This window comes from Silurus meridionalis, chromosome 12 (assembly GCF_014805685.1).
Source record: "Silurus meridionalis isolate SWU-2019-XX chromosome 12, ASM1480568v1, whole genome shotgun sequence".
In the NCBI taxonomy this organism is placed as follows: domain Eukaryota; kingdom Metazoa; phylum Chordata; class Actinopteri; order Siluriformes; family Siluridae; genus Silurus; species Silurus meridionalis.
This window is the reverse complement of record NC_060895.1, coordinates 9,888,327-9,912,314: the sequence shown is the minus strand read 5'-3', so window position 1 is coordinate 9,912,314 and position 23,988 is coordinate 9,888,327. Positions and strand designations below refer to the sequence as shown.

Below are 23,988 nucleotides of genomic sequence, written 5' to 3'. Positions count from 1 at the left end.
TATGATTGATGAACTGAGAAAATGTTGCCTACACAGTCTGCTTTCTCTGTCTAGACACCATGTGTAATCTACACAGACTGTCACCTCACTTCTCACACTTATATATGGACACTTGTAGGGTTAGTGGCTTTTGTCAGTATTTCAATTATGAGGCCTGGGTTGCCTTCAGGCACGGAGTGACTTTTATAATGGTCATCTTATCCTAGCGGACATACTGCATAGAGATGCCAGGCATTTTGCCCATTCTTTCTCTGTCCATCCTACTACATCTTTGTCACACGTTTAACTCTTCCTAGGCACTGTACACAGCATTTAATCCCACTATACATGCCTTACTTTGAGATTTGCTTACTTTCTTGCTTGATTTTTGATCCAAAATCTGTTAGCATAGCGTAGTTGATTGCTTTTGACATTTGAATTGGAATATGTATGTCTATATCCTCACTCATTTTTGAAACTTTATTGAGTTTGCTTCTTACTGGAATATCGGATGGCAGAATAACACATAGTGAAAGTTGAAATAATCTACAGTTCAGCACCTGTGGTCTGTTCTTTATCCAGTCTGTTAAAGAAAAGAAAACTTCACCCTCATCCAAACACAAAGTCTTTAATGTAAACGCTGTCGGCTGCTGAGAGGAAGCAAAAGGCACAGTCTGGCATTCTGGGACTTTCCAGCTTTAGTGAATCCTTTTGCGTCACCAAGAAAATGAGTAGTACCTAATAAGAAGAACAATTGGGCACAGATTCAATATTCCATTCTTTTTAGCAGCTGACAGAGTGGTCTTTGGGAAACGGATGTTGATTGTAGTGTGTTGGTGTGTGTGTGTTGGTGTGTGTGTGTGTGTGTGTGTGTGTGTGTGTGTGTTTGTATACGTGTGTGTATAAGGGGGTGGGGGATGGGGGGGCGGTCGGTACTTATCCTTCCATCAAAAGTCGTAGAGATTTCTTCTCTCCAATCATTATTATCTGCTTAATAATTGATGCTTCCTGAAACACCAGTCTCTGCTGATTCCAGATATATTAGTAGCCTTTCAAGCCAGCCTGGTCTACAAAGCCCTTTTTTTGTGAATAAGCCTCATTGTTCCAGGGCATTCTTGTTTACCAACATAAAATGGAAGTGGATTATTGAAAAGTGTCTAAAGCAGATAGTGCAAAGGAATGCAAAGAGCTGTTTTAGTATTCAATTTTCAATCGGAAATCCAGGCATCTTTAGCATATCCGTTGTGAGTAACAGTCCAAAAGGATTTTGGATTGGCTCCCGCTGGAACTAGCTGACACGACACTGTTGCGAGAAATTTGGCAAACCCTCACAGTGACACCGTTTTAAATCCAGTGTCAAAGGATGTGTCATGAATAGTTTTTTCTTGACTAAGAATATACTCTATTTCTCTGTGTATCCGGGGCAGTGGTCCAACAGGAAATAATAGCACACCTACTATTACTAAGAAACAATAGAACATACTTGATGGTAAAATAAAATAAAAATAAAAAAATTATGGAATGCAAGCAAAACAGTGAATGCTTTTTATAGCACAGAAAGCACTTGTCCTGTAACTCAATTTCTGTGTCTGCTTGGAGAACAGTATTAATAAGTTTAATTCGGTATCTGGCTTCTGTTGCTTGTCAGATAGCAATGCAAAGACCCGCCTAGCCTTTATCAGCACTTAAAAGAAAACATGGAGGAAATATTCACTTTAAGCAGGCTTTATAATGTGATGATATGGATGTTCAGAAAAACAAACAAAATAACTTTATTCTTGTATTGAGATGTTGACTTTTAAATAGGTTGATGAAGTACAAAGATTCAAGAGTTATATTTATATTAGGTTTGTAATCTTGCGTACCAGTGTAGATTTATTCATTGCTAGAGACTCAAAGCTCTTTTGTACGTCGCTCTGGATAAGGGCTTCTGCTAAATGCCACAAATATAAATGTAAATGTAAAGGTACAAGAATCTTAGCTAAAGTAAATAGAGATTTTCTGATGAGTTTCGTGGTTGTTAATGCTTGCCTGTATTTTGGTCCATCAAGCTTATTCAGGTCAGGCTGTTTCATACAATCATTCTTTTGTTTGTTTGTTTGTTTATTCCCAGAGAAACTAGGAATCTGGAATGGGTAAATTTAAGATGGATGCTGTTTTCTTCTATGTTCTATGATATTGTTAGCCCGCTAATCTGCTAATTATGTTTGCATGGATGGCCACATGGTTCATAGCTCAGTTGTATCTGATGTTTAAAGTGCCTACCAAGTATTAAAGTTTTTTGTACTGTATTTTGTTCTCGCCTGTCGTGTTTATTTGACTTCTGCTTAATGCTTTTCAACAGCTAACAGATTAGGCTGAGCCTTAAAGCATTGTTTTCTTGTTACACTTACAGTGTTAAATGGTCATACCGAATATTTTGTTCTGAACTATGATAGAGTATCAAATATTTCTAGAATTAGGAGTCTTGAATGTTTAAAATATTCGAATACTGCTTTATGTGTACTGTCTTGGCACTCGTAGCATGTGAGATGGCTGCAGAGTACACCCTTGAGTTATTACTCATTATTTCCTTTTATGAGATGCTTGAAATAACTACCAAGGTGGTCTCCATTGCTGTTACTTTAAAGAATAAAATTGAATGTGTATTATCTCTCTGTGTATTTCTAACTACATTATATTCATTTAACTGGCCGAATTAAAAGGATTTTGCACATTTCTTTAGCACAAATATAACTGTACTTTTCATGGCCAGTTAGCTGTAGATAAGGAATGTATTTACCAAATACATTTGAAAGCCAGTCTAATTTTTCACTTATAACCACAAATAATATCCATCAATAAAGGAATTTGAGTTCATCTGAGTATGATGTATCTTTTAAAACAACAGGTGGAATGTCTCACTATGGGAACCACAATCTCCTCTTTTGGTCACTCTACAAACTAAGGCATTTTATCTTTCATCAATGCATTCCATTGATGAGGCTAAAACATTTTGAACTTTCAAAAATTGCTGTAATTTCATCCATGGATTCTGATGCCTTTAATAGCACTTGTACTCAACATGGTGCCATAGCACCAGAGCAGTTTCTTTGACATGCTCGAAGGTATGAAATGCTGTGCACTGAATCATGCCAGTGTCTGCTACACCAAAAAAGGAGTGAGCTGCTCACTAGTGCTTCATCATTTTGTCTGCAGCAATTATTTCCAGAGGGGTTGGCTAGCTTTAGAGTCAAGACCCTGTATTCCATTCAGAGATTTTCATCGCATATCCCATTCTTCTTGAACTAAGTTATTTGACAATATATGAAACAGTGTAGTACAAATTTTGGCCAGTTGGTTTGTTCCCATACTCCACTCCTGCAGTTATTTATACCTTTTCCTGTGTTGACGAGGGTCTAGTGCAGGGACGCTTTTTTTTAACGTGGGAAAACATGGCGGAAGTTTAGGAGCATGGGACAAACCATGAGTGGGAAGTCCTCAGAGACCAGCACTAAGTGCACTTAAGATATAGTACATTAGCTAAAGCAACGGTGACCCTTTTCAGTGTTTAGCAAGCTGTACATGAGAAAGTGACCACATTCCACATGAAGTCAAAAGTCATTTACGGCAAGTCATTTACAGCTAGGGGGGTTTGGAATGAAGTAATAAGACATCTTGTATTTAGTGAATTGAATCTGATCAAATTAAGAGAAAATATGATAAAATAATGTAATCTTGCGTACCAGTGTAGATTTATTCATTACTAGAGACTTAAAGCACTTTTGTACGTTGCTCTGGATAAGGGCGTCTGCTAAATGCCGTAAATGTAAATGTTTTTTTTTTCCAGCCACATTTATATTCAACCAACTCCTAGGCAAAAGATTAAGCTTAAAATGTTCCTTTCAATAAATTATTGATTTGTAAGAATTAAACAAATACAAAAGCTCTGTATTAATGCTGGTTCCATTTTATGCGATGGTAATGGTAATGGTTATCATGTTTATATAGTAATTTAAATTTTATATTAAAGATTTGAATCATTAGCATGGTTTTACCTTTGCAGACAAGAAGACTATATTCAAATTCCAATTTAATCTGTCACATACACATTCATACAGAGTATGACATGGTGAAATTTCTTTAGACTGTCCATCATCTAAACATGAAAAAAAAAAATGGAATAGGAAAAGATTTTAATAATACTATATATATATATATATATATATATATATATATATATATATATATATATATATATATATACACACACACAAACAAATTAGAAAGAAATGTATAGTTACGTGGATGAGATATATTGACAGAAGTACAGATTAAAGTGTCCTGTATCCCACCAGCACCATCTTGGAATAGTTATAACAACTGTACTTAACTGAACTGCAGCTCTCAGGAGTGCGTTTGTTTAATTCTTGCAAATTTTCTTACCGATGATAGGTTGGGCCAATTTCTTTGCTCAGGAGTGACATTTCTTTTTCTTTATTCACATGCTTCTGTCGTTACGTGATGAGTTAACCTGCAGTGGCTGGTCCACTAATGGTCGCCATGTGGTAGGCCATAGGTCAATGATGTTATTTCCTTCTTTTGTCACGTTGGAGTGTGTATGAAATCAGCAGCTGTTTATGTTAGTATTTCAGTGGTCATAAAATATCCCATTTTTGACCTTCTTGCTGTTTCTAGGGAGAAAATACAGGGTAAAAATTTTAGCTTCAGCAATCGTTTTAGAATAAAAAAAAATAAACAACATTAATTAATAAATAATTCATTTAGCCTTGAGACAATGCTGTAATGCCTTTCTTAAACAGCTGTTATAATTCAGCTTTCTTGACTTGGAAAAAAAAAACCCCACCAAGGTTAAACTTTTATTACTGTAAGAACCCAAATATTCTTGGTATGTATTCTAATCAATATTTCATGTAACAATGTAACATTGTATAGAGAATAAAATTCCTCTTTAGGATCTGCTTCCTCTGATGGTTTCTTCCTTATAAGGCCTCAGGAATCCTTTTCCGCTCCATTGTCCAAGACCTAGTGCACTGTAGCATTGTCCACTGTTAAAATGCTTTACAAATGAATGAATGAATGAATGAATTGAATTATAGTGAAAACAATGCTCTTCAGATTAAACTCGCTTTGTGCTGTTAAAGTGATTACAGTTCACTTCAATTCAATTGACTTCTATAATGCTATTTTACAATGGACATTATCATAAAGCAGGCCATTAATGTTCTGCCTTGTTCAAGCTTAAATGAGTAGCCTAAATTTGTAGTTCAAAACATTATGCTTTCATTCTTTTTTAAATATGTTATGGTCTTAAGATTAATTTGAAAAAAAATAAATAAATAAATGTGGATGAGTAGAAGCAAAAATAAACAGAGTAGTGTGTGGCAGTTGAGAGTTTCTGTTGAAAAAACGCTGAAATATTGGCTGTGGTAAGAGTGGGAGAGTGCAAGGATAGAAAAGAAGACCTATGATAAATGACTTTTTGTTAACTGTGCAGACATGATGTTCTCATTTTTCAGATTATGAAACGTAAAGAGACATGCGATCACAGTGGATCTGAAGTGTATCCAGGAACTCTGGGTTTGAGAGAGGAAGGTACACATCTGATAAGACATCAGTACATTGCATTGAAGCACAATCACAACTAGAGGCAACTTAGAATAGCCAAAGGAAACTGAGGAAACTGGAGAGCACTTCAGGAATTCATGTGGACATCAAACTTGGACCCTAGAGCAATGATGTGGTTACGCTACACACTGCACCATGTTCTGCCTTGTAAAAGACCATCTGTGGTGAAATTAAAAAATGTGATTCTTGGACAGTTTCATACAGTAATTGTGCACAGAAATGTCCAAGAAAAAGACACAGGATTAATTTGTGTCATAGATAATCTGCGTGATTTTATTCAAACAAACACAGCTGGTTGCATAACGTATCACATTGTTTACTTTACATACCTCATAACCTTTCCATGTGAATGTCACTCACACCTGATACAGTTTATTCTTAGACCTGTAATGTCAGCTATGACAAAGTTTCCCATGATATCATTTCCAAATTAATCTGCTCTGTGGGGGGCTGTAGATATTTCCTATTGTGGTTAATAATACCCAGCACTTCTGAATTCTCGAATCTCATGAGAGAGTGATTAATTTATCATCACTTTACTGAATATAATTTGTAATTAAAAGTTTATATATAGTATTGTTGTATGGTATTTATATGTATATTAATGCACATGCTCTAATGCACTATTTGTGCTGTAGTACAGGAAGTTGGATGACAAATTCTCCACAAAATCTAACAATAAATTGATTTTGATCTTAAGTACCGGTAGATAAATCATGTTATGTAACAAATAAATACATATGATCACTAATATGGTGCAGTATGGAGATATTTATTTTTTATTTAACATTTATAGAAGAAGTGATCAATGTCAGCACTTAGATGTAGAACGCACTTAAAGATAGAACAGTTTCTTTGAAGTCTCCTGCCAAAGGAAAGTCTTTATGTCATAATACTTTCATGCATTTTGTGGCTTGTTGATAACAGCCTTTTTTTGCATTAATATTTACTTCAAGACAGATGAACAAGAGAGGCTAGTGATATAAGGAATGCTCATAGCTGCTGTAATGAATTCTAATAGATAACAGGAACAAAATTGTTTGTGAACATCCACCATTAAATGATACTATTGATAGGTAAAGTATATAACGCATTGTTGATTAATAAATTAAAATATTTAGCATTGGCAAATCCCAAATAAAATGTGCTGTTATGGGAAAATAATCAGCTTTTGGGTCTTAATAGTAACTCAGTAACATTGTTTTGTGTTGTGGTTTTGTGTCATCTGTAGTATTTATATAAAATACTTTACCAAAAACCTTCTCAAATATAAATGCTTGTGTGGGACTACAGCTACAGTCCCTGTTTAGTCAATCTCCTTATCTAGCAGCAGCAGGAATACTGTGTTTATGCTCATAGTTACAGATATGACACACTGACATTAGAGCTCCCATTTCAGGAGGTTCTTTGGCAGCAGAATATGTATACTGTTGATTTGTGGAACCAGAGAAACGGGAAAAATATTTGTGTGATTATCAGAAGTAGGCCTTCTTTTTGTTCTAAAACAAAATGTATCACATGAAGTTGGAGCTTCAGAGCTAGGATTGTGGTCATTATCTAAGGCCTGATCACTGTTGCGTAAGGAATATTCACATACTTGAATGTCATTTTAGTGATTTCAGGTGTGTCAGTTTCTAAGCAAGAAATTCATCAAGTATGGATCTGTAAACAGCAGGTTTAGCACCCATTAGCAAAGTAGTGTTTTATTTTGTAATGATATGGAACAGGGTTACTACAAACCTGGAGGAACACAATTGAATTAGATGCCTTTTGATGTGGTAGCATTGAGGTTTTTTCTTCACTGGATCTAGGAGAGTCAAACGTGTTCCATCATCTCATTTGAACAAAGTAAGCTTCATGAATATATGGTTTGCATGGGTTGGAGTGAAAGATCTTGCTATAGAATTGGAACGCTGACTAAATCCTGGCCTCCTCACCTCACCTACATCAGTACCTCACTTTACTAACATACTTGTGGCTAAATGAGCACAAATCTCCACAAGCACACTCTAAAATCTCAAATCTCAAATCTAGTGGAACATCTGCCCAGAAGAGCAAAGGGAATTATAGGAGGACATTGAGACTAAATGTGGAATGACATGTTCAAAAAGCACCTATGATTAGCACTTATGGTTACATATAAAAAAACCTTTTGCTTTTATAATGTACATTAGTTATCAGTTGAGAGAAGTGGGCTTCACTTCAGAAAAGTTTGTTTTTATTGTTTTTATTACATTGTAATTCCAGTTGTCAGAGACTATTAGTGGCTGATGCTCAAGAACCATCATACTGGCAATGAGCTGGCTTACCATAACTCAGCATTTCCCCTGTAGTCTAGTTTATGTCTTATCAGTCAGTTGTGTTGTAGGAAGATGCTGTAGTTCCTCCTGTTTTACAGAGCACAATTTGCAGTCTTTGTCTATATGGCTGTTTGTATTAAAAAAATATTAGTTTGACAATTTAAAGTCACAAAGTGTCTGGTGGAATCAATTGTCAGTATCAGAGCAGTTTTGTATGATTAAATGACTGTGCGTCACAAATGTTCAGGGTTGCATCTCTTGAGCAAAAGTCCTAGTATTCCTGTAAGTTGGGCTGGCTCCAAGAAAACATGGGGCCCATGAAAGGATTTATGCCCGCTCTTAATTCAAACTTCTGAATGAGCATGTTGCAGGAGAGAAGGTGTCCATATAGGGCTTAGGTACATGGGATTCAGGGAAGGTTTGTTCATGTTGAAGATCATGGGGGTTTGTTTGAATTACCTCTGAGCAGAATCTACACCTTACACAGATTCCCATATTTCACAAGTTCTCAGAAAAAGATAAACATGTCAACCTTTAATGTACAGACACCAGAGGAGCCACATTAGCAATATACAGAGATTGGGTGGTTATTGTATTATTTTCCTTGTGCATCTCTAAGGACTTTTATACAATTGTTGTTATTGTATGTGAATAGAAATGCTGTACAGGGACTATACAAGCCAAAATGTATTCCACAATTATTCTCCCAGCAGCAGCCACATTACACATATCTGACCTATAAACTGGGTATAATCTGTGTGTGATGTCATCCTTTGGAGTACTTTTACATTTCTTTTGTTATATGGTCAGAATTTTGATTTCACACTATGTTTGCAGAGGACATTTTGATTGTATTTGTATCTGGAGCTCTTTTCTCATGTAAATTTGTTGTTTTGACTGTGATTATGGCTCCTGTCTGAGTGAAGTACAACTTTTAGTCCTTCAAATTTAAGTGCTGTGACTGCTTTCTGTCACTGTCATGTTTGCTGCACGCACGTTGTCACATGATCAGAGCACTTAAATCACACTGGTGTTTGATTATCATGGGTATTTTTACTCACACTTTTTTTAGCACCTTTTCTTTGTTTTTTTTTAAAGTCTTTAGTCATCACCAGCACAATGTTCATGTTCCCTAGTCTGTGTGTTTTTACTTCATGCTCCAAATCATGACATTTTAATATTTATATTATTTCATAATAAATTGCAAATATTCCAGAATTTTCTTTCAAATTATACACAGACCATAATTATTACCTGTTATTTAGTTATGAACTATTACATAATTATTATTAACACATGATTAGCTCTAAAGATTGTGCAGCATAGAACACTGCATAATAAAAATACATCATAAGAGTCACATTCTTTGTTTTACAAGGAATCAGTTCCAACTTGCAAAAAATTATAATTGCAGCTATGATCATTTATGAATATTGGCTTCATACCAAATCAATTATGTAGCTTGTAGTTATGTACATTTTAGTTATTATGGAAGGTACACCATCTCAATTCGATGTTTTTTTTCTCTCTCTGTGCATCACATGAGACTCCATGAATGACTTCTTTTTTCACTCTCCAGCCAATTGGCAGCCAATTATGCTCCTCTTGCTTCCCTTCTTCTGCTAGAACAGACAGAATAAGAGGGTCACTTATTCGCTTCAATCCAAAAAAACTACAAGCCCATTCTTAGCAGAGGCAACATTGGGGTAAATCGTTCAAAAAGAAAAAAGCTCTGACACTCGGGTCACTGCTATGTTATAATGGATAAATCGTGAAAATATGCTTTATTTGTGTTTTGCCAATTTTGCATGCCTCAGACATTGTTGAACCAAATCTGGCAGAGAAAACTTACATAATCTCCTTTCTTCTATTCTGTAGCCGGTACCTGCAAGCCACTCCTTTGTTGTAGTTTTTTTCAATGTTCCTGAGTGCTTTTAGTGCAGGCAACATCAGTGAAAACATGAAAGAGAATTGATTGGTGCTGAATATGCCTGTGTAATGCATAACCTTGTGTTTAGGGATGTTTAAGGTTCTGTTGTTAGTCGTCACTGCAGGCTGAGCAGGTCTGATTGACACAACAGAGTAGTCCAGTCGTGAGCTAACATCACTAATGCACAGGAAATGCTTTTGTTGGGGAAAACTAATTTAATTTTCTTTAATGGGAGAACATCCTTCATGGTCTGTTTCCATCTCACAGATCTGACTGAAGGGAAGGAGGGCTCCATTTTCATTGACTATGAGTTTAAAAAGATGCTCAAGCACATAATAATGACATAGTAGGACGAGATAATTTCTAAACTCTGCTTCTTTGTCCAGATTTTTTTTTTGTTTTTTTTATCTCGAACAATTGGATGTACAGTTTAGATCTTTAGAGCTATAGGGCACTTAATAGGGGAAAAAAAAGGCACATTTCCAGGAAGCGACATGAACAGAGGGCCACTATACTATGGTGTAAATCAAGCCTTTATTCTGGCTGGGGAGTGATACACTCAAATGGTGCATATAATATACACATGGGTGGGCTCAACGGATTCCACTCATAGCAATTCTTCTCATCTGCTACGTTTCACTTCTTCTAGCTGCTCTCCCACCATATCAAGCATTTGTTATGGAAATGTTGTTTGTGGACGGCTAAAACAGTTCACATGTGCTTTGAATGCCCTAAGGAATTCTGTTTTCATTCCGTCGTCGATTAGTCATCAAGAATTAAATTCCATTTGGCATCATCTGATATGCAGTGCAACATTTTGTTTAAAGCTTGTCTTGTGGTTGACTGACTTTCTTTGTGTGTGTGTGTGTGTGTGTGTGTGTGTGTGTGTGTGTGTGTGTGTGTGTGTGCAGTTTGGGCCAAGTTCGAGGTAAGCATGGAGGACAGGGTAGAGGTGTTGCTGGGCGAGGTGGCAGAGATCCCCTGCTTATATAACCTGAAAGGATCTGCCAATTTACCCACGATACAGTGGTTTGTAGTAAGTGAAATGTTTTTATATGTTTTAATTGCTTATCTTTGGAACATTTGTTACAGTGTTGTTAGTGATATCGGTAAAGTTTCCAGTAAAACTAATGCATTCCTATTAATTTTAGAAATCAGCAGGTGGCAACAGAGTGCGGATCTACCACCGAGACAACAACAAGGAAATTGTGGATCAAGGCACTGGTTTCTCAGGGAGGATCAACATCTCTCACTCTTGGGAAGGCATACTGGGAAACTCTGTTCTGATCATCAATCCTGTACGAGTCAGTGATGAGCGTGAATTCATCTGCCAAGTGAACGTGGATGGAGGCAGTGATGAGGGACTCACTCGACTTCTAGTGTTCAGTAAGATAAAGCCATCCTGCAGGAGTGGATCTACCTGATACTTGATAACATAACAAGTACTTTAATATTAGCATTAATACTAGGATCCATATATGAATAATAACACATTAATATTTAACCTATCATGGCCCTAAAGTAGTGCAACAACATAATTTGAATCCCAATGATGCCATAGTCTCATCTGTGAGTCCAAGAGAGCAAAATTGTCTGTACTTGCTGGGTGAAAAATTCATACTCTGTTTCTCTTGTCAATCAAAGCATTTGCAACACATCAGGCTTATGTTGACTTAATGACATAATGGTTTAATAATTCAACACGGACTAATTGCCAAATAATGTGTATGTGCTCATATCTTACCTCAGAGGTTACTCTCCCTGATGCTAGCAGGCACTCACTTACTCCCACCAAGGAAACTGAATTGCAAGTGATGGTTCCATAGTTACTATCCTATATGACTATGGCGCATATTAGTTTTCTTGGAGCGACTTAATGGTTCATACCCTCTACTCAAACTGATCTCGAAGCTACTGATCGAGCCTTTTTCCGCCTCTACTGATTATTCCACAACTTTTTCCATGGCAACTGGAGACAATCCTGGTCCATTCTATTCCTCAGGACCTGACACAATTGTTATACACTGGGTTCTCTGCGAAGCTGAGTACTATACCGTATAAATGCTAAATAATGTTTACATGGAATAAGCTTGTATTTAAACTAATATAAGCAACGCTATGTTATCTGAAGCATTTTGCTAAATGATATTATATATTACTAGTTTCTACTGTTGATAGCTGAAGCGATTTTTCTCTGTTTCTCCGCTTAGCCAAGGTGTTTAGGCGGCAGACATGTATCAATATCTTGTCTGTTTACTGACATGTTCTAATATGTTCCATAGATCCTGCACCATCATACAGACTCACTGTGCTCTGAATTTTGCACAGTGCTTGATGCACTTGCCACTCACAACCGACCTTACTATTACCATAAAACCAAATTTTTTTACTATTATTGCTATTATAATTATTTTATATTATATAATATTATATTTATTATCATTATATTGTAAACCGACCTAGCTAAATTCCTCAACAATCTGGATGAGACAGATTGAGTCAGCAATGAAAACATGACTGAGAACAGAGAACATTTCTGAATACCTGATCATCATCATCTTCAATTTAACTTGAGTAAAAAAGTGTAGTCAGTACTTTAACTTTTACCAGAGTCTTTTAAAGAACGAGTATCTGTACTTCTACTACTATGTGTGTATTTTTGCCATCTCTGGAATCTAATGTGGTGCTTCCTTTTTGTCAGTTGTTAAAAGTTTCTTGGTCTTTCTCAGTAAAATTATAAAAAGATAGAAAATATACCTATTCTCCACTGAATTACTTGTAGTGAAAGGAGCAGCCATGTTTTCCTGAACTACATAATGTTTTTTTTTTTTTTTACTGAAACTGGTCATACTCCCACAAACTGCAATTATAACATGAAAATAGTTAGCTTACTTCAATGCGGCTTCACAAATTTAAAGTACTGCGCTTGGGTTTGTGTTTATAAGGAGTGTCACATGCACTCATTGTCTTCTTAATCCCTATTTAAGTTTTCAAACTGTATGTATGTGTTAATAGTAATTTGAAAATTGTCCCACACATAAACTGCAACTTTGAGTCGACTGTACCAGGAATTGGAATGCGCCTATAATAACATGCCTTTTTTCCTTTAGATAATCCATCTTTTCCCATAATTGAAGCAGGACAGTACGCCTCAATCTCAGAGCCTCTTAATAAGGTAATGGATTATGCGTCAGCTTCCACATTGTGGTGAACACAGTGTTATGGCTTGAACAGAAATGTGCTACAAGCTTAACAAAAGATCTGGTCTGATAAAGCTGGAAGATGATTGCCAGATGTCCCTAAATTCTCAATACATATGGGAAATTAACACAAGACATCCTATATATATTGCCCTTTCAGTCTGTACAAAGAGGGAGCCATCTCTCCCAATTTTGGCTCTTAGTCTGGCATGTTTGATGTGCTGGCCATGTTTTTTTATATACAGTATATTTTTTGGACACTACCTGTATTGATAACTTAAAGCCCAACAATATCATTGTTTTGGCATTGTTGCAGATTGGATCCTGTGAGGTCAGTAATGGATATCCTGCCCCCAAGATCACTTGGTACAAAGAGAGAACTCCCTTATACACCTCACCCCAAAATGGTATGTCACACAACATTATGATGCTACAGAGATTCATGTATATTTTAATTCTTTAACGAGTTTCTCTGCCTCTGCTTTAGTTGACATCAGGAACAGAGTGACTGAGAATTCCAATGGCCTGTACTCAGTACACAGTGAGCTATACCTCACAGTAGAAAAGCAGGACAAGGATGCCTACTTTTACTGCGAGGTCACATACTTTCTTCCTGGGGCAGAGAAAATGATTGAGTCCAAGCATATCAACATCACAATTCTCTGTAAGACATTTCTTATTATTTTGTTTTTTATTGATAACATCACAACCCAGAGCTGTATTATGTACTTTTAATGAATTCTTTTTACTTGAAATCTGTAGTTTGGCTGTGTATTGATTCTGTGTAGATTGTCTATAGCATTTGATTTTCCAGACCAGAAATATTTAGACTCATTTTCACACCCAATGTAAACCAGAAATCAGATTAAATAGTGACACTAAACAGTGATTGAATATAGTGGAAAATGTTACTAAGTTAATTGAATTTTATTGCTACTATAGAAATAGTACATTGCAGGAAAAGTTTGGGCTTACTAGTGAAGTTTACTGTGTTGTTTACTGGTTATTGTCATCGTTATTACAGATCCAACATCGGAAGTTACGATGTTCCTGGATTCCCCCGAGCTGCTTGTGAAAGAAGGTGACAGCATAGAAATAATCTGTCAAGGGGACGGGAATCCACAGCCAGTCAAATCCTTTACACATAATAATGTAAGACGTTCTATCAATTCATAGAGCAGTTTTTATTGTATCTATATCCATATAGGATATCCATATATCAGTGTGTTAATTGTTCAAATGTACAAAGAAATTATGAATTTATACAGACAAGTTCAAATGTTTTTATAATGTTAGGACAGAGACAGAAACATAGTTCTTAGTAATTACATATGTTGGGGTTTTTTATGTTTAAGATGTGTTTTTTCATTTATAACAAATATAGTAATGTTAAGAATTGAAGCTATTTTAAATATCGTCAATAGCAAAAAAAAGAATTTTGTCTGAATGTGATAAAATATTAAAATGACCCAGAAACTCTGAATTGCGAAAGATAAGAGAGAGAAAGTCCACAGGTCAGTCATTTGGGTATAATGTTCACAGATTTCTTCCCTTCACTGCAGGAAGCAATTGACACAGATTTGGACAAGCTGGTGCTTAGTAATGTGACTCGAGTAAACAGTGGCATATACGAATGCAGCTGTCTGGATACCACAACCTTTGACAGCATCACAGGCAACTTGACCCTCATGGTTCATTGTGAGTAAAAAAGAACATCCTGGCTGCTGCAGCTTGTTTGCTAAGCTAATGTACTGCATTATTTTAAATGGTGATTTTTGTTCTTGCAGTTCTGGATCCAGTCGTGATCACTCCTGAGAACCCAGATAGCCTAGATGAAGGAGAGGATCTGAATCTGACCTGCAATGCCATGTCCTCACTGCCCACACAGACATTCTGGTACAAGGTAGACTTGTGGTTGATCACACAAATCAATCAAATGTTAAAAGGTGATTTAACCCCAGTGAAGGTCTGAGAGTTAGCTGTGCTGAATACTCCTACAAAGACGGACACTTGAATATATTTACCACAGCACTGATGCATGCTCAGGTTTAACAACAGCTTTATTAGTAGCTGTCATTGCAGTCAGTGCCATAACATTCTCTTTTGTGCTTTCTGTGCATTTTACACCCAAATTATGAGTCCAAATGTTTGCGGACACCTGATCATAAGCATGGAATGCTTTTTGAGCATCGCATTCCACAATAAGTCCCAATTTGCTCTTATAATTCCCTCCACTCTTCTTCTGTTCCACTAGCCATGAGGGTGTTAGTAAAGTTAGGTGCTGATGTAGGTTGAGGAGGCCTGGGGTGTGTTTCAATTCATCCCATAGGTGTTTAGTAGGGTTAAGATCAGAGGTTTATAGCAGAACAATTAAGATCTTTCTCTCCAAACCATGTAAATCATATCTTCATGGAGCTCACTTTGTGCGCGTGGGGCATTGCCATGATGAAAAAGGTTTGAGTTTCCAAGTTCAAGTGAACGCAAAATTGTATTATATCGCATTCAAAGACATCTTATACATTTGTGTGCCTCCAGCTTTGTGGTAACAGTTTGGAGAAGAACTACATATGGCAGGAAAGGTCAGGTGTCCCAATATTTTTGTTCATATAATGCCTATGTCCACTGCAGGAGGTTCGGATGACTATAGTAGAAAAGTACATTTGAAGAAAAATACAGCAAAAAAATACTTCATTTTCAGACAAACATGAACTAATTCGGACATAAAATAAAGTCCTTGAGTTTCTGAATCAGCCATGATTTATAGCTTGTCTTGTGTGTTGATGTGAACCACGGGATTGGTTTATAGAGCTGTGTGTGAATGTGTACAGGACAATGTGCGGCTGGAGGAAGGTCATGAGCTGAGGTTAGACAATGCCTCATTTGCCACAGCAGGGGACTACGTTTGTGAAGTATTTGCACCTGAGCTTCCTGCCTTAAAGAAGCACGGTATTGTGCAGATCCGCGTAAGGGGTACGTTTTTATCAAAAGTGAAACAATATTGAAAAAAAATATTTCCCACCTTAGACACACTAATTTGCATAAATGTCCAGTTGTGAGTAGCTAAATAGTGCACACCTGATCTTTCTTTAGGAAAGCCGATGATCACAGAGGGAGTGGCTGTAATTCCTCTGGATAGCGAAACGGCCATTAATGTGAGCTGCAGTGCGGCAGGACATCCAACTCCTACCATCGACTGGAGTCTCTCTGATAAACAAGTACTAAACACTGAACACCTAAAAAATATTCATAGAAAATGAGTCACTAGATTTGACAGTTTCTACTATTCAAAGATCTGAAAAGTTTAAAGTAGTATTAGATGGTTGCTCTGTGTTCTATTAAGTGTACAATGTACAATACACTTGTAATTACACCTAATTGTATTTATTCTGTTAAGGGTGTTTCTAAATATTTGTTTGCTTTCCATTAATGAAGTGTAAATGTTGTAGTATATGATGTGAAGTATTGGCCCAAAGAATCAACAATGAATGAATTAATAAGAAGAATATACAATTACTGATGCATTACTTTAGTTATGTGCTGCATCACTTCAGTTTTCGGCCAGTGAAGTTATGGAATTGTCCAGCTCAAACCAAATTGTGTATGTTTTTTTTGTATTGTTGCTCTAGTCCTCTTTATCTACTTTACCTTCGTTGAATTCTGCAATCTGAAGGCGTGGATTCCTTTTCTATAACAGCACAGCTTGGAATGTAGTTATTCTTATACATTACCGTTTTTACATATGATAATGATTTAAAAGAAAATTGTGTTTAACAAACCAAAAAAAAACCCTTCTAATTCTGACATAGAGAAGCTTATGAATTAATTAATAAAAGAATATACAGTTATAGTGGGTATATATATATATATATATATATATATATATATATATATATATATATATATATATATAAAATCTTACAGTTACAGTATGTACCCTGGCTGCTTAATATAATAGTAAGAAGAAAAAGAAGAAGACATACAATTACAGTAGGTTGCCTGCTAACATTTAGTACTTGGCTACTGAAGATAATGATAAACAAAATAATCAGTTACCCAATGAAGTTGAACTTTTTTCAAATATCAAAAACCTGATAATGAAACACAATGTTACAAGTCTCTGTGTATAATCCTTTAGGAGTATAGACACACACCTGTCGTATGTCTAATAAACTGTGTTGTCTGTAGGCTCAGCTGGGAAGATGGGACACCAGCAGAGATAACAGTGTTCACAGCATTATTTCCATCAGCACCACTTCTGACATCACGGCCTCCTGCAGGGCCACCAATGACCTGGGTACAGCCGAAAGCTCCCGCACAATTCAAGCCAGTGAGTTTCTGCTGCAGCCTTTAAACATTATACTAACCTGAGTTTATTAACCGCTCAGTCTGACTGTACTTCCGTCGCTAACATGTAGTCTTACATGTACAGATCCCCTTTATCAGGGAAGAGGTTTTTTTTTTTTTTTTGGTAAGAGTTCACTTGTTTTCTAGTTCAAATGAACCAAGCAACTACAACAACCACAACAACTACCACCACCACCACCACCACAACAACAACAACAACAACAACAACAAGCAATACTACTGGTATGATGGGTAAGTGTCTGATAGAGTGTTTCCAGAGTGCCCATCTTTCAGAACATTAATGTTACAATTTAATTCCCTAAGAAAATGGTAAACAATCCTTCCAAAAATAATTTTACAGCTGCTTTAAAGTCAGACGTGAACCAAATTGCAGATATTATTTACAAATAAAATAGATTTGGTACGCAAGCTGCAATTTTTTAATAGTGCAAATACTATCAATTACTTTATTAATAAATAAGAAACTATTATAATTTTTTATATCAATGTATACAGCACATATGCAATAGGTTTTAGTGAGACATGGTCTATTCAATTTTTTCATACTATTAAGGTTTTTTAAGCATTTTTAGGGAGAGCATTTGCACACAGATTGATTCAAAGTCAGTGTGCTTTAATGCAGACTCCTGACCCCATCAGCTTATTGCTTCGGCTCTGGTTTCATGCAAATCAGAGAACAGCAGCTGTGCATGGGTGAAAATAAGATTTTTCAGGAAGGTGTTGGATTTTATTGCCCCTCCAATCTGTTTGGATGCATGTCAACTGATTGTGGTGTTTTGGTTGTGCTTGTGATTGTGATAGACAAACCTACTAACATTAAACCTTATCCTCTCGGTAGCAGGAACACCCAACCCGAAAATAAACAAAAAAGGTTTGTGTCATTTTGTTTTGATAAGCCAACAGGCCGAAAGGCCAGCAGTAGCATGCCTCATCACTGTTCACTGCTGTCTACCTGCGCATGCTCCACCCACTGCACTCCTCTTTTACCCTGAAGATCTGAAATATTTACATTTCGAAGGCGCTCCATGCACATAAGTTGTATGTCACACTGATCAGAAAGGCTACTCTGTTTTCTACTCTGTCTAGGGATGAAAACATTGTCAGCCGATTACTAGCTCAAGGAATGGCTTCTTTAGCAGAATCACACTTGTCTTTTTTTCTTGCTCACATCCACATTTATCCTGTGGTCTGAGACAGAGCTTGATGAGCTGAAGAATGCTTTTGCTTTGCCACAGAATACAGACATCATTACCATCTATCGACACCATCTCATGCATCAATTAAGTTTCCAGCCACTAAAGTAAAAAAAATTTCAATCTCAAACCAAACTGCATGTTTTTATTTATTGCGCTCAGAATCCAAAGCAGCCGATGTTCTTGCGCTAACACTCTCGATCCACTAGACCTTAGTTAAATTTTCCAACCCGAAGGCTTGTTCTGATACGTTATCGTTTCCATAGTAACAGCTCATTCACAGGCAGATGATCCACATAATATAAGCCTCTGATTATGAATTTGAAAATTTTATTCAACAAAGAATAAAGGGTGTAATTGTGACCTGAAGACGTTTAACAACGCATATTAAAGAGTTGCCAAGAGTCAAACAATGATAGCAAATGGAAATATCTGGAATATGTAACTAATATTTCTTACTACAATAAGATTGCAATCATATAGAAGATTATTATATATTTATTTGCTGCCATTTCTACTCAGTTCAAGCATGAAGTAGGCTTGTTCTATTAGCAGATAATCTTGCTCCCTTTTAAGCATCATATGAATAATAATATTTATAAAAAAAAAAAAAAAAAAAAATAATAATAATAATAATAATAATACAGGCATACTAATAAAAATAATAAGAAAAGAGAGAACATTCAATTACAATAGGGTGTCTATGCTTGGTCCTGAATAATAATAATAATAATAATAATAATAATAATAATAATAATATAAAAAAGAGGAAGAAGGAAACATCCGATTACAATAGGGTGCCCATGCTTGACCCCATTCCAGAACAAGAAGTTCTTATCAGCATCACAGTACCAGGCTGTAGAAGAGTTGCTTCAGAGCTTGAGAACATTCTGGAAAAAAATGTCTCAATCTACATGATATTTTTCTGATTTAAAGAAACTGATATTTTTCTCTTTTTAAGCATTTATTGCAAGAAGCATAAAATGAGTAATAAAGTCCAGAAATTGGTTTAATGATCTCATATGTGGTTAAATGTAATTCTATAAGAGTCTTCATAACCTTTTCACTTTCTGGTATCTAAGACAATCTGATTTTCTGGTATCTTTCTGGTATCTATTTTATCTCGTCAGTGAGGAAACGCCTGTTTTTAGCTGTTACAATGTAAGTGATATTAAGCCATACTACAAATGGGTAAAAACATAACCTGTCATCTATAAATACATTTTAAAAATCATAATTTCAGAATCATTGTCATATAAGAGTAATATTTAAGGACGTTCAAGTCCACGTCAAGGATCATTTTTCTAGAACAGGACTCCGCTCTTGAGTTTTAATCTGTACTTAGTGCTTGTTTGAATCGGGAGTGTTTGAGCTTGTACATCAGACTGTGCTGGATTCTGACCTTCCTGGAGCAGCTACAGATCTGACAGAGTTCAGTCTGTTAGGATATTTTGAACAATGCTGTAAAATTACAGCAGGGGTCCAGGGGTCCCCGAACATACGGTCCACCCCCACATTTGGAACGGCCTTCTGAACAATTTTGAAAATGTACATTTTAATTGTTTTACTTATATCTATATTTAACAATAAAGGTTGGCTTTTAAACAAAAATTTTCCTTAGTTATTAACAAAGCCTAAATATTTGTTAGATTCACCCACCAACCATATGCATAAGTAAAGATTATGATTTCACTAGCAATCAATTTGGAAAATGTCATTATGAAATGTTTTTCCACAATAATACTGCTAGTCACTCCAGTCCATGTGATTTTCTGTTACAAACCAACCTGGCCCCCTTTTACAGAAAGGAAAAATGATGTGGCCTTCAAAGAAAAAAGTTTGGGGACCCCAGTTGTAGACTGTTCTAGAAAGCTTGTAAATGCCTGCACTTTTTTGTTTATACCACCAGGGGGCAACGGATTCATCATTGCAATCATCATCATTTTCATCTTATTGCTGGCCATCCTGGGCAGTGTGCTGTACTTCATGTACAAGAAGGGCAAGATCCCATGCGGGCGCTCAGGGAAGAAAGATCTGTAGGTTTCCTTTTCCTCAATTGGCGAATGCACACTCTAATTTGTAGCATTATTCCATAAGACATATTCCGAATGAGAAACCGGTATTATAATGTAGCATGAGGATCTGTTTATCTATCGATCTAAACACTTTGTCTCTTCTCAGCACAAAGGAAAAGGTCAGTAATGATGACATCGTTGTGGAGATGAAGAGCAGCAAATCTGAGGAAGCAGTGCTTCTACAGGGGGTCAACGGTGATAAAAAGATGTCCAGTGACCAGGTTGTTAATCCAAAATGTTTTAATACGTCAAACATATTCACACATGAAGCACATATATGAAAATCATTAGTGAAAGGGTGAAGTGATGCAATTCCCACCCCAGAGGTGTCTTTTTCCCCCTATAACAGCACATAAACATATCACACTTTTTTTTTTACTGATTATTATTACAATAAAAATAGTGAAATGTTCCTGTAATCAGTTCGATCAATATTCAAGCACACACTTTATGTCATTCTGTGAAGAAAATCCAAACACTTACCAAAGCAGCTTCTTAAACCCCAGGCCACAAAATCTTCAGCTCTGAAGTCTTTCCCACAGCAGACAGGTTTACCTCAGACTGTTTTCAAAGCATAGAGATACAGTGATCAGGCATACCATTATGACATTATAACATTATGACTGCTAAGTAAATAAATTATCTCTTTCTCATGGCACCTGATAGTGGGTGGGATATTATTAGGCAGCAAGTGAACATTTTGTCCTCAAAGTTGACATGTTAAAAGCAGGAAAAATGGGCAAGCGTAAGGATTTGAGTTTGAAAAGGCCCAAATTGTGATGTCTAGACGACTGGGTCAGAGCATCTCTAAAACTGCAGCTCTTGTGGGATGTTCTGGTCCGCAGTAGTCAGTATTTATCAAAAGTGCTCCAAGAAAGGAACAGAGGTGAACCGAAAGGCTGGTCCGTGTGGTTCGATCCAACAGACGAGCTTCTGTAGCTCAACCTGCTGAAGACGTTAATGCTGTTAATGCTCTGTTTTTAGGACTTTTTGAATAACACCATTCTCATTAATTTGGTTTGTTATTGGGCTCGAATGCTGATTTTTTGAAGGGGAAACCAACAAACTTGTTTATTTCTGTACCTCAAATGATTTTTACACATTTACAAGCGTACCTTTATTTTCTGAGATAATCCGTCCAACTATAATCCAGCATTCAACAGCGCTGTGGGATAACAATTTATCATGTGACACTGCAAATTCTGAACACACAGCTTCTTGCTCTTTCTGTGTACTAATCTTTATAACATGATTCTATTAAAATCCCTGAATGTTTTCTAATGCAATAATGATGCTTTGAACTCGTCTGCAGTGAGGAGAGCGGCTAAGCAAAGACGACAGCCCGCTAGCAGTCTCCATGTTCCTACTCTCTCAGGATAACTCCTGGAACTTCCTACCTACAGGACTTTCACATTTACTCCTCCCCTGTGAGCTGGAACACAATCCTGGATCAGGTTCTCCAAATCATTTCTGCCTTTCACTTTTTGTTATTGTTCTTTTCCCCTCAAACAAGCCTCCACTGTCTGTTAAGGATGATCTGCTCTCTACGCTCTACATCATGTATATATATATAAGAATGTACATATGTAGTTATTTAAAATAATTCTGATGCAACCTAAAGTGTTCTTTGTGGCCTATAAGTAGGATTCGGATGTCCGAACGGCCTCTTTGTTGTTTCGTCTGTTTAAAAGGCTCTCACTGCTGCCTCACTCTAGTCTGTGCACTGAACCTCGAAGCTGCCTCTCACTACTGTCCTCATCCAACACTGTAAACGCTGCACCTGCTGCCTCCAACACCACATCATCACCGAGAAACCGAACACAAAATCTATCGAAATTATTTTTTTAAAACCTTGTCTTTTTTAATGTATGTATAATGTTTATGCTGAAAGAAAAAAAACTTTCCCAGTGAAATCCGTACACTCTGTCTACTTTATCAGGAACACCTTTATACCCGCTCATGCATGCAGATATTTGTTTAGCCGATCGCGTGGCAGCAGCACAACGTATACAATCACGCAGATACTGGGGAAGAGCTTCAAGTAATGTTCACATCGAGCATCAGAACGATAACTTCAGACATGGCGTGGTTATTGTTACGATATTTTAGAAACTGCTGATCTTGTAAGGTTATACAAAAAGGTGCAAAAAAACCCATTTCTGTTACATGTGTAGACGGGGATTAGGAAATAATCTGATTGGGTCGAGATGCCTGGAATAATACGAGGTGGTATCAAAAAGTTACAAGACCAGCTCTGTTTACAAGAAAGTACTTTATTTATGAAGTGAAGTGAGCAGGAGCCAGATCTGGTGATGATGAAATTAGATGTTTCTGGAGAGAAACTCACGTGTAAGGAGAGCTCGGTGTCACAGTGCACACGTGATCAGAATAGCAGACGTGTTAACACACGATTTGCACAGCTCACAGTTGACATGATGGTCGGTGCTTCCTGTGACTGTGTGTACAGCCCTGTGCTGCCATCTGTTGGCCTCTCACAAAACAAGTCTTTAAACATTTTGATACCACCTTGTACATGCAATCACTAAACCGTAGAAAAGCATCTCAGAACCCACAAAACATCAACCCATTTAAACAATTACAGATCAGATCTAACAGAAGACCATGTCAGGTTTCACTCGTCTGCTAGGAACAGAAATCTGAGGCCATCATGGGCAAGAAATGGGCAGATTAGAATATTCTCTTCAAAATCGAGATTATATTTGATCCCCATTCTGATGTGGAGGTTAGCTGAAGCTCCTGACCATCTGCATGATGCCATGCACCGCTGCTGCTGCCACAATAATGCAGGTGTACAGGAGTTCCTCTTAAACCATGACGTGTTTAATGAATGTGCTAAAGCCCTTCTCATTTCTTCCTTTTGTTTATATATAGCATTATGTATAAATGATGAATTCGAATCTGCTCCAGGGCTGCACATTTCAGTTAAGACCAACAAAAACAGGTTGGTCATTAGTACTTGATATTTTCATATGTGTATTATTTTTATTTTTGAATAGAAATAAAAACTGAACAGAAGGGCACATCTATAATTATTCAAGCACAGTTTATACTTTATTCGCTACCAAAGAAAACACATAACCAAAGGCACCATAATACAAATGTAAGCTAGTCAGATCGATGTGCAAAAACTAATACGTCCTCTTTTATTTTTTTGTGTGTTTCATTTGTGCCATATTACTGTAAAGATATTTGACCCTCCCTCCCCCCTCCCCAATAAACTCATTAAATACATTGTCCTTTAAATACGGTTTTCTTTCAATTCATTTTACATTTGAACAAAATTTCCTGATAATCCGA

The 23,988-nt window shown here is 36.6% G+C and overlaps 1 protein-coding gene across 4 annotated transcripts in view; it reads left to right on the top strand.

Moving 5' to 3' along the window:
* The window catches only part of mcamb (melanoma cell adhesion molecule b), a 37,813-nt gene extending 13,879 nt beyond the window's left edge, over positions 1-23,934 (top strand). For 2 of the 4 annotated variants that reach the window (XM_046863630.1, XM_046863632.1), the window contains exons 2-17: positions 10,749-10,873; positions 10,989-11,223; positions 12,948-13,012; positions 13,354-13,444; positions 13,525-13,701; positions 14,062-14,189; positions 14,600-14,735; positions 14,825-14,940; positions 15,866-16,007; positions 16,128-16,252; positions 17,223-17,364; positions 17,529-17,633; positions 18,241-18,273; positions 20,505-20,631; positions 20,777-20,891; positions 21,983-23,934. In XM_046863630.1, coding sequence (XP_046719586.1) covers positions 10,749-10,873; positions 10,989-11,223; positions 12,948-13,012; positions 13,354-13,444; positions 13,525-13,701; positions 14,062-14,189; positions 14,600-14,735; positions 14,825-14,940; positions 15,866-16,007; positions 16,128-16,252; positions 17,223-17,364; positions 17,529-17,633; positions 18,241-18,273; positions 20,505-20,631; positions 20,777-20,891; positions 21,983-21,985 — 1,865 coding nt within the window. In that variant the 3' untranslated portion in view covers positions 21,986-23,934. The remainder of the gene's footprint in view (positions 1-10,748; positions 10,874-10,988; positions 11,224-12,947; positions 13,013-13,353; positions 13,445-13,524; positions 13,702-14,061; positions 14,190-14,599; positions 14,736-14,824; positions 14,941-15,865; positions 16,008-16,127; positions 16,253-17,222; positions 17,365-17,528; positions 17,634-18,240; positions 18,274-20,504; positions 20,632-20,776; positions 20,892-21,982) is intronic. The other 2 variants (XM_046863631.1, XM_046863633.1) reach the window with 2 other exon arrangements.
* The last annotated feature ends 54 nt before the right edge of the window (positions 23,935-23,988 follow it).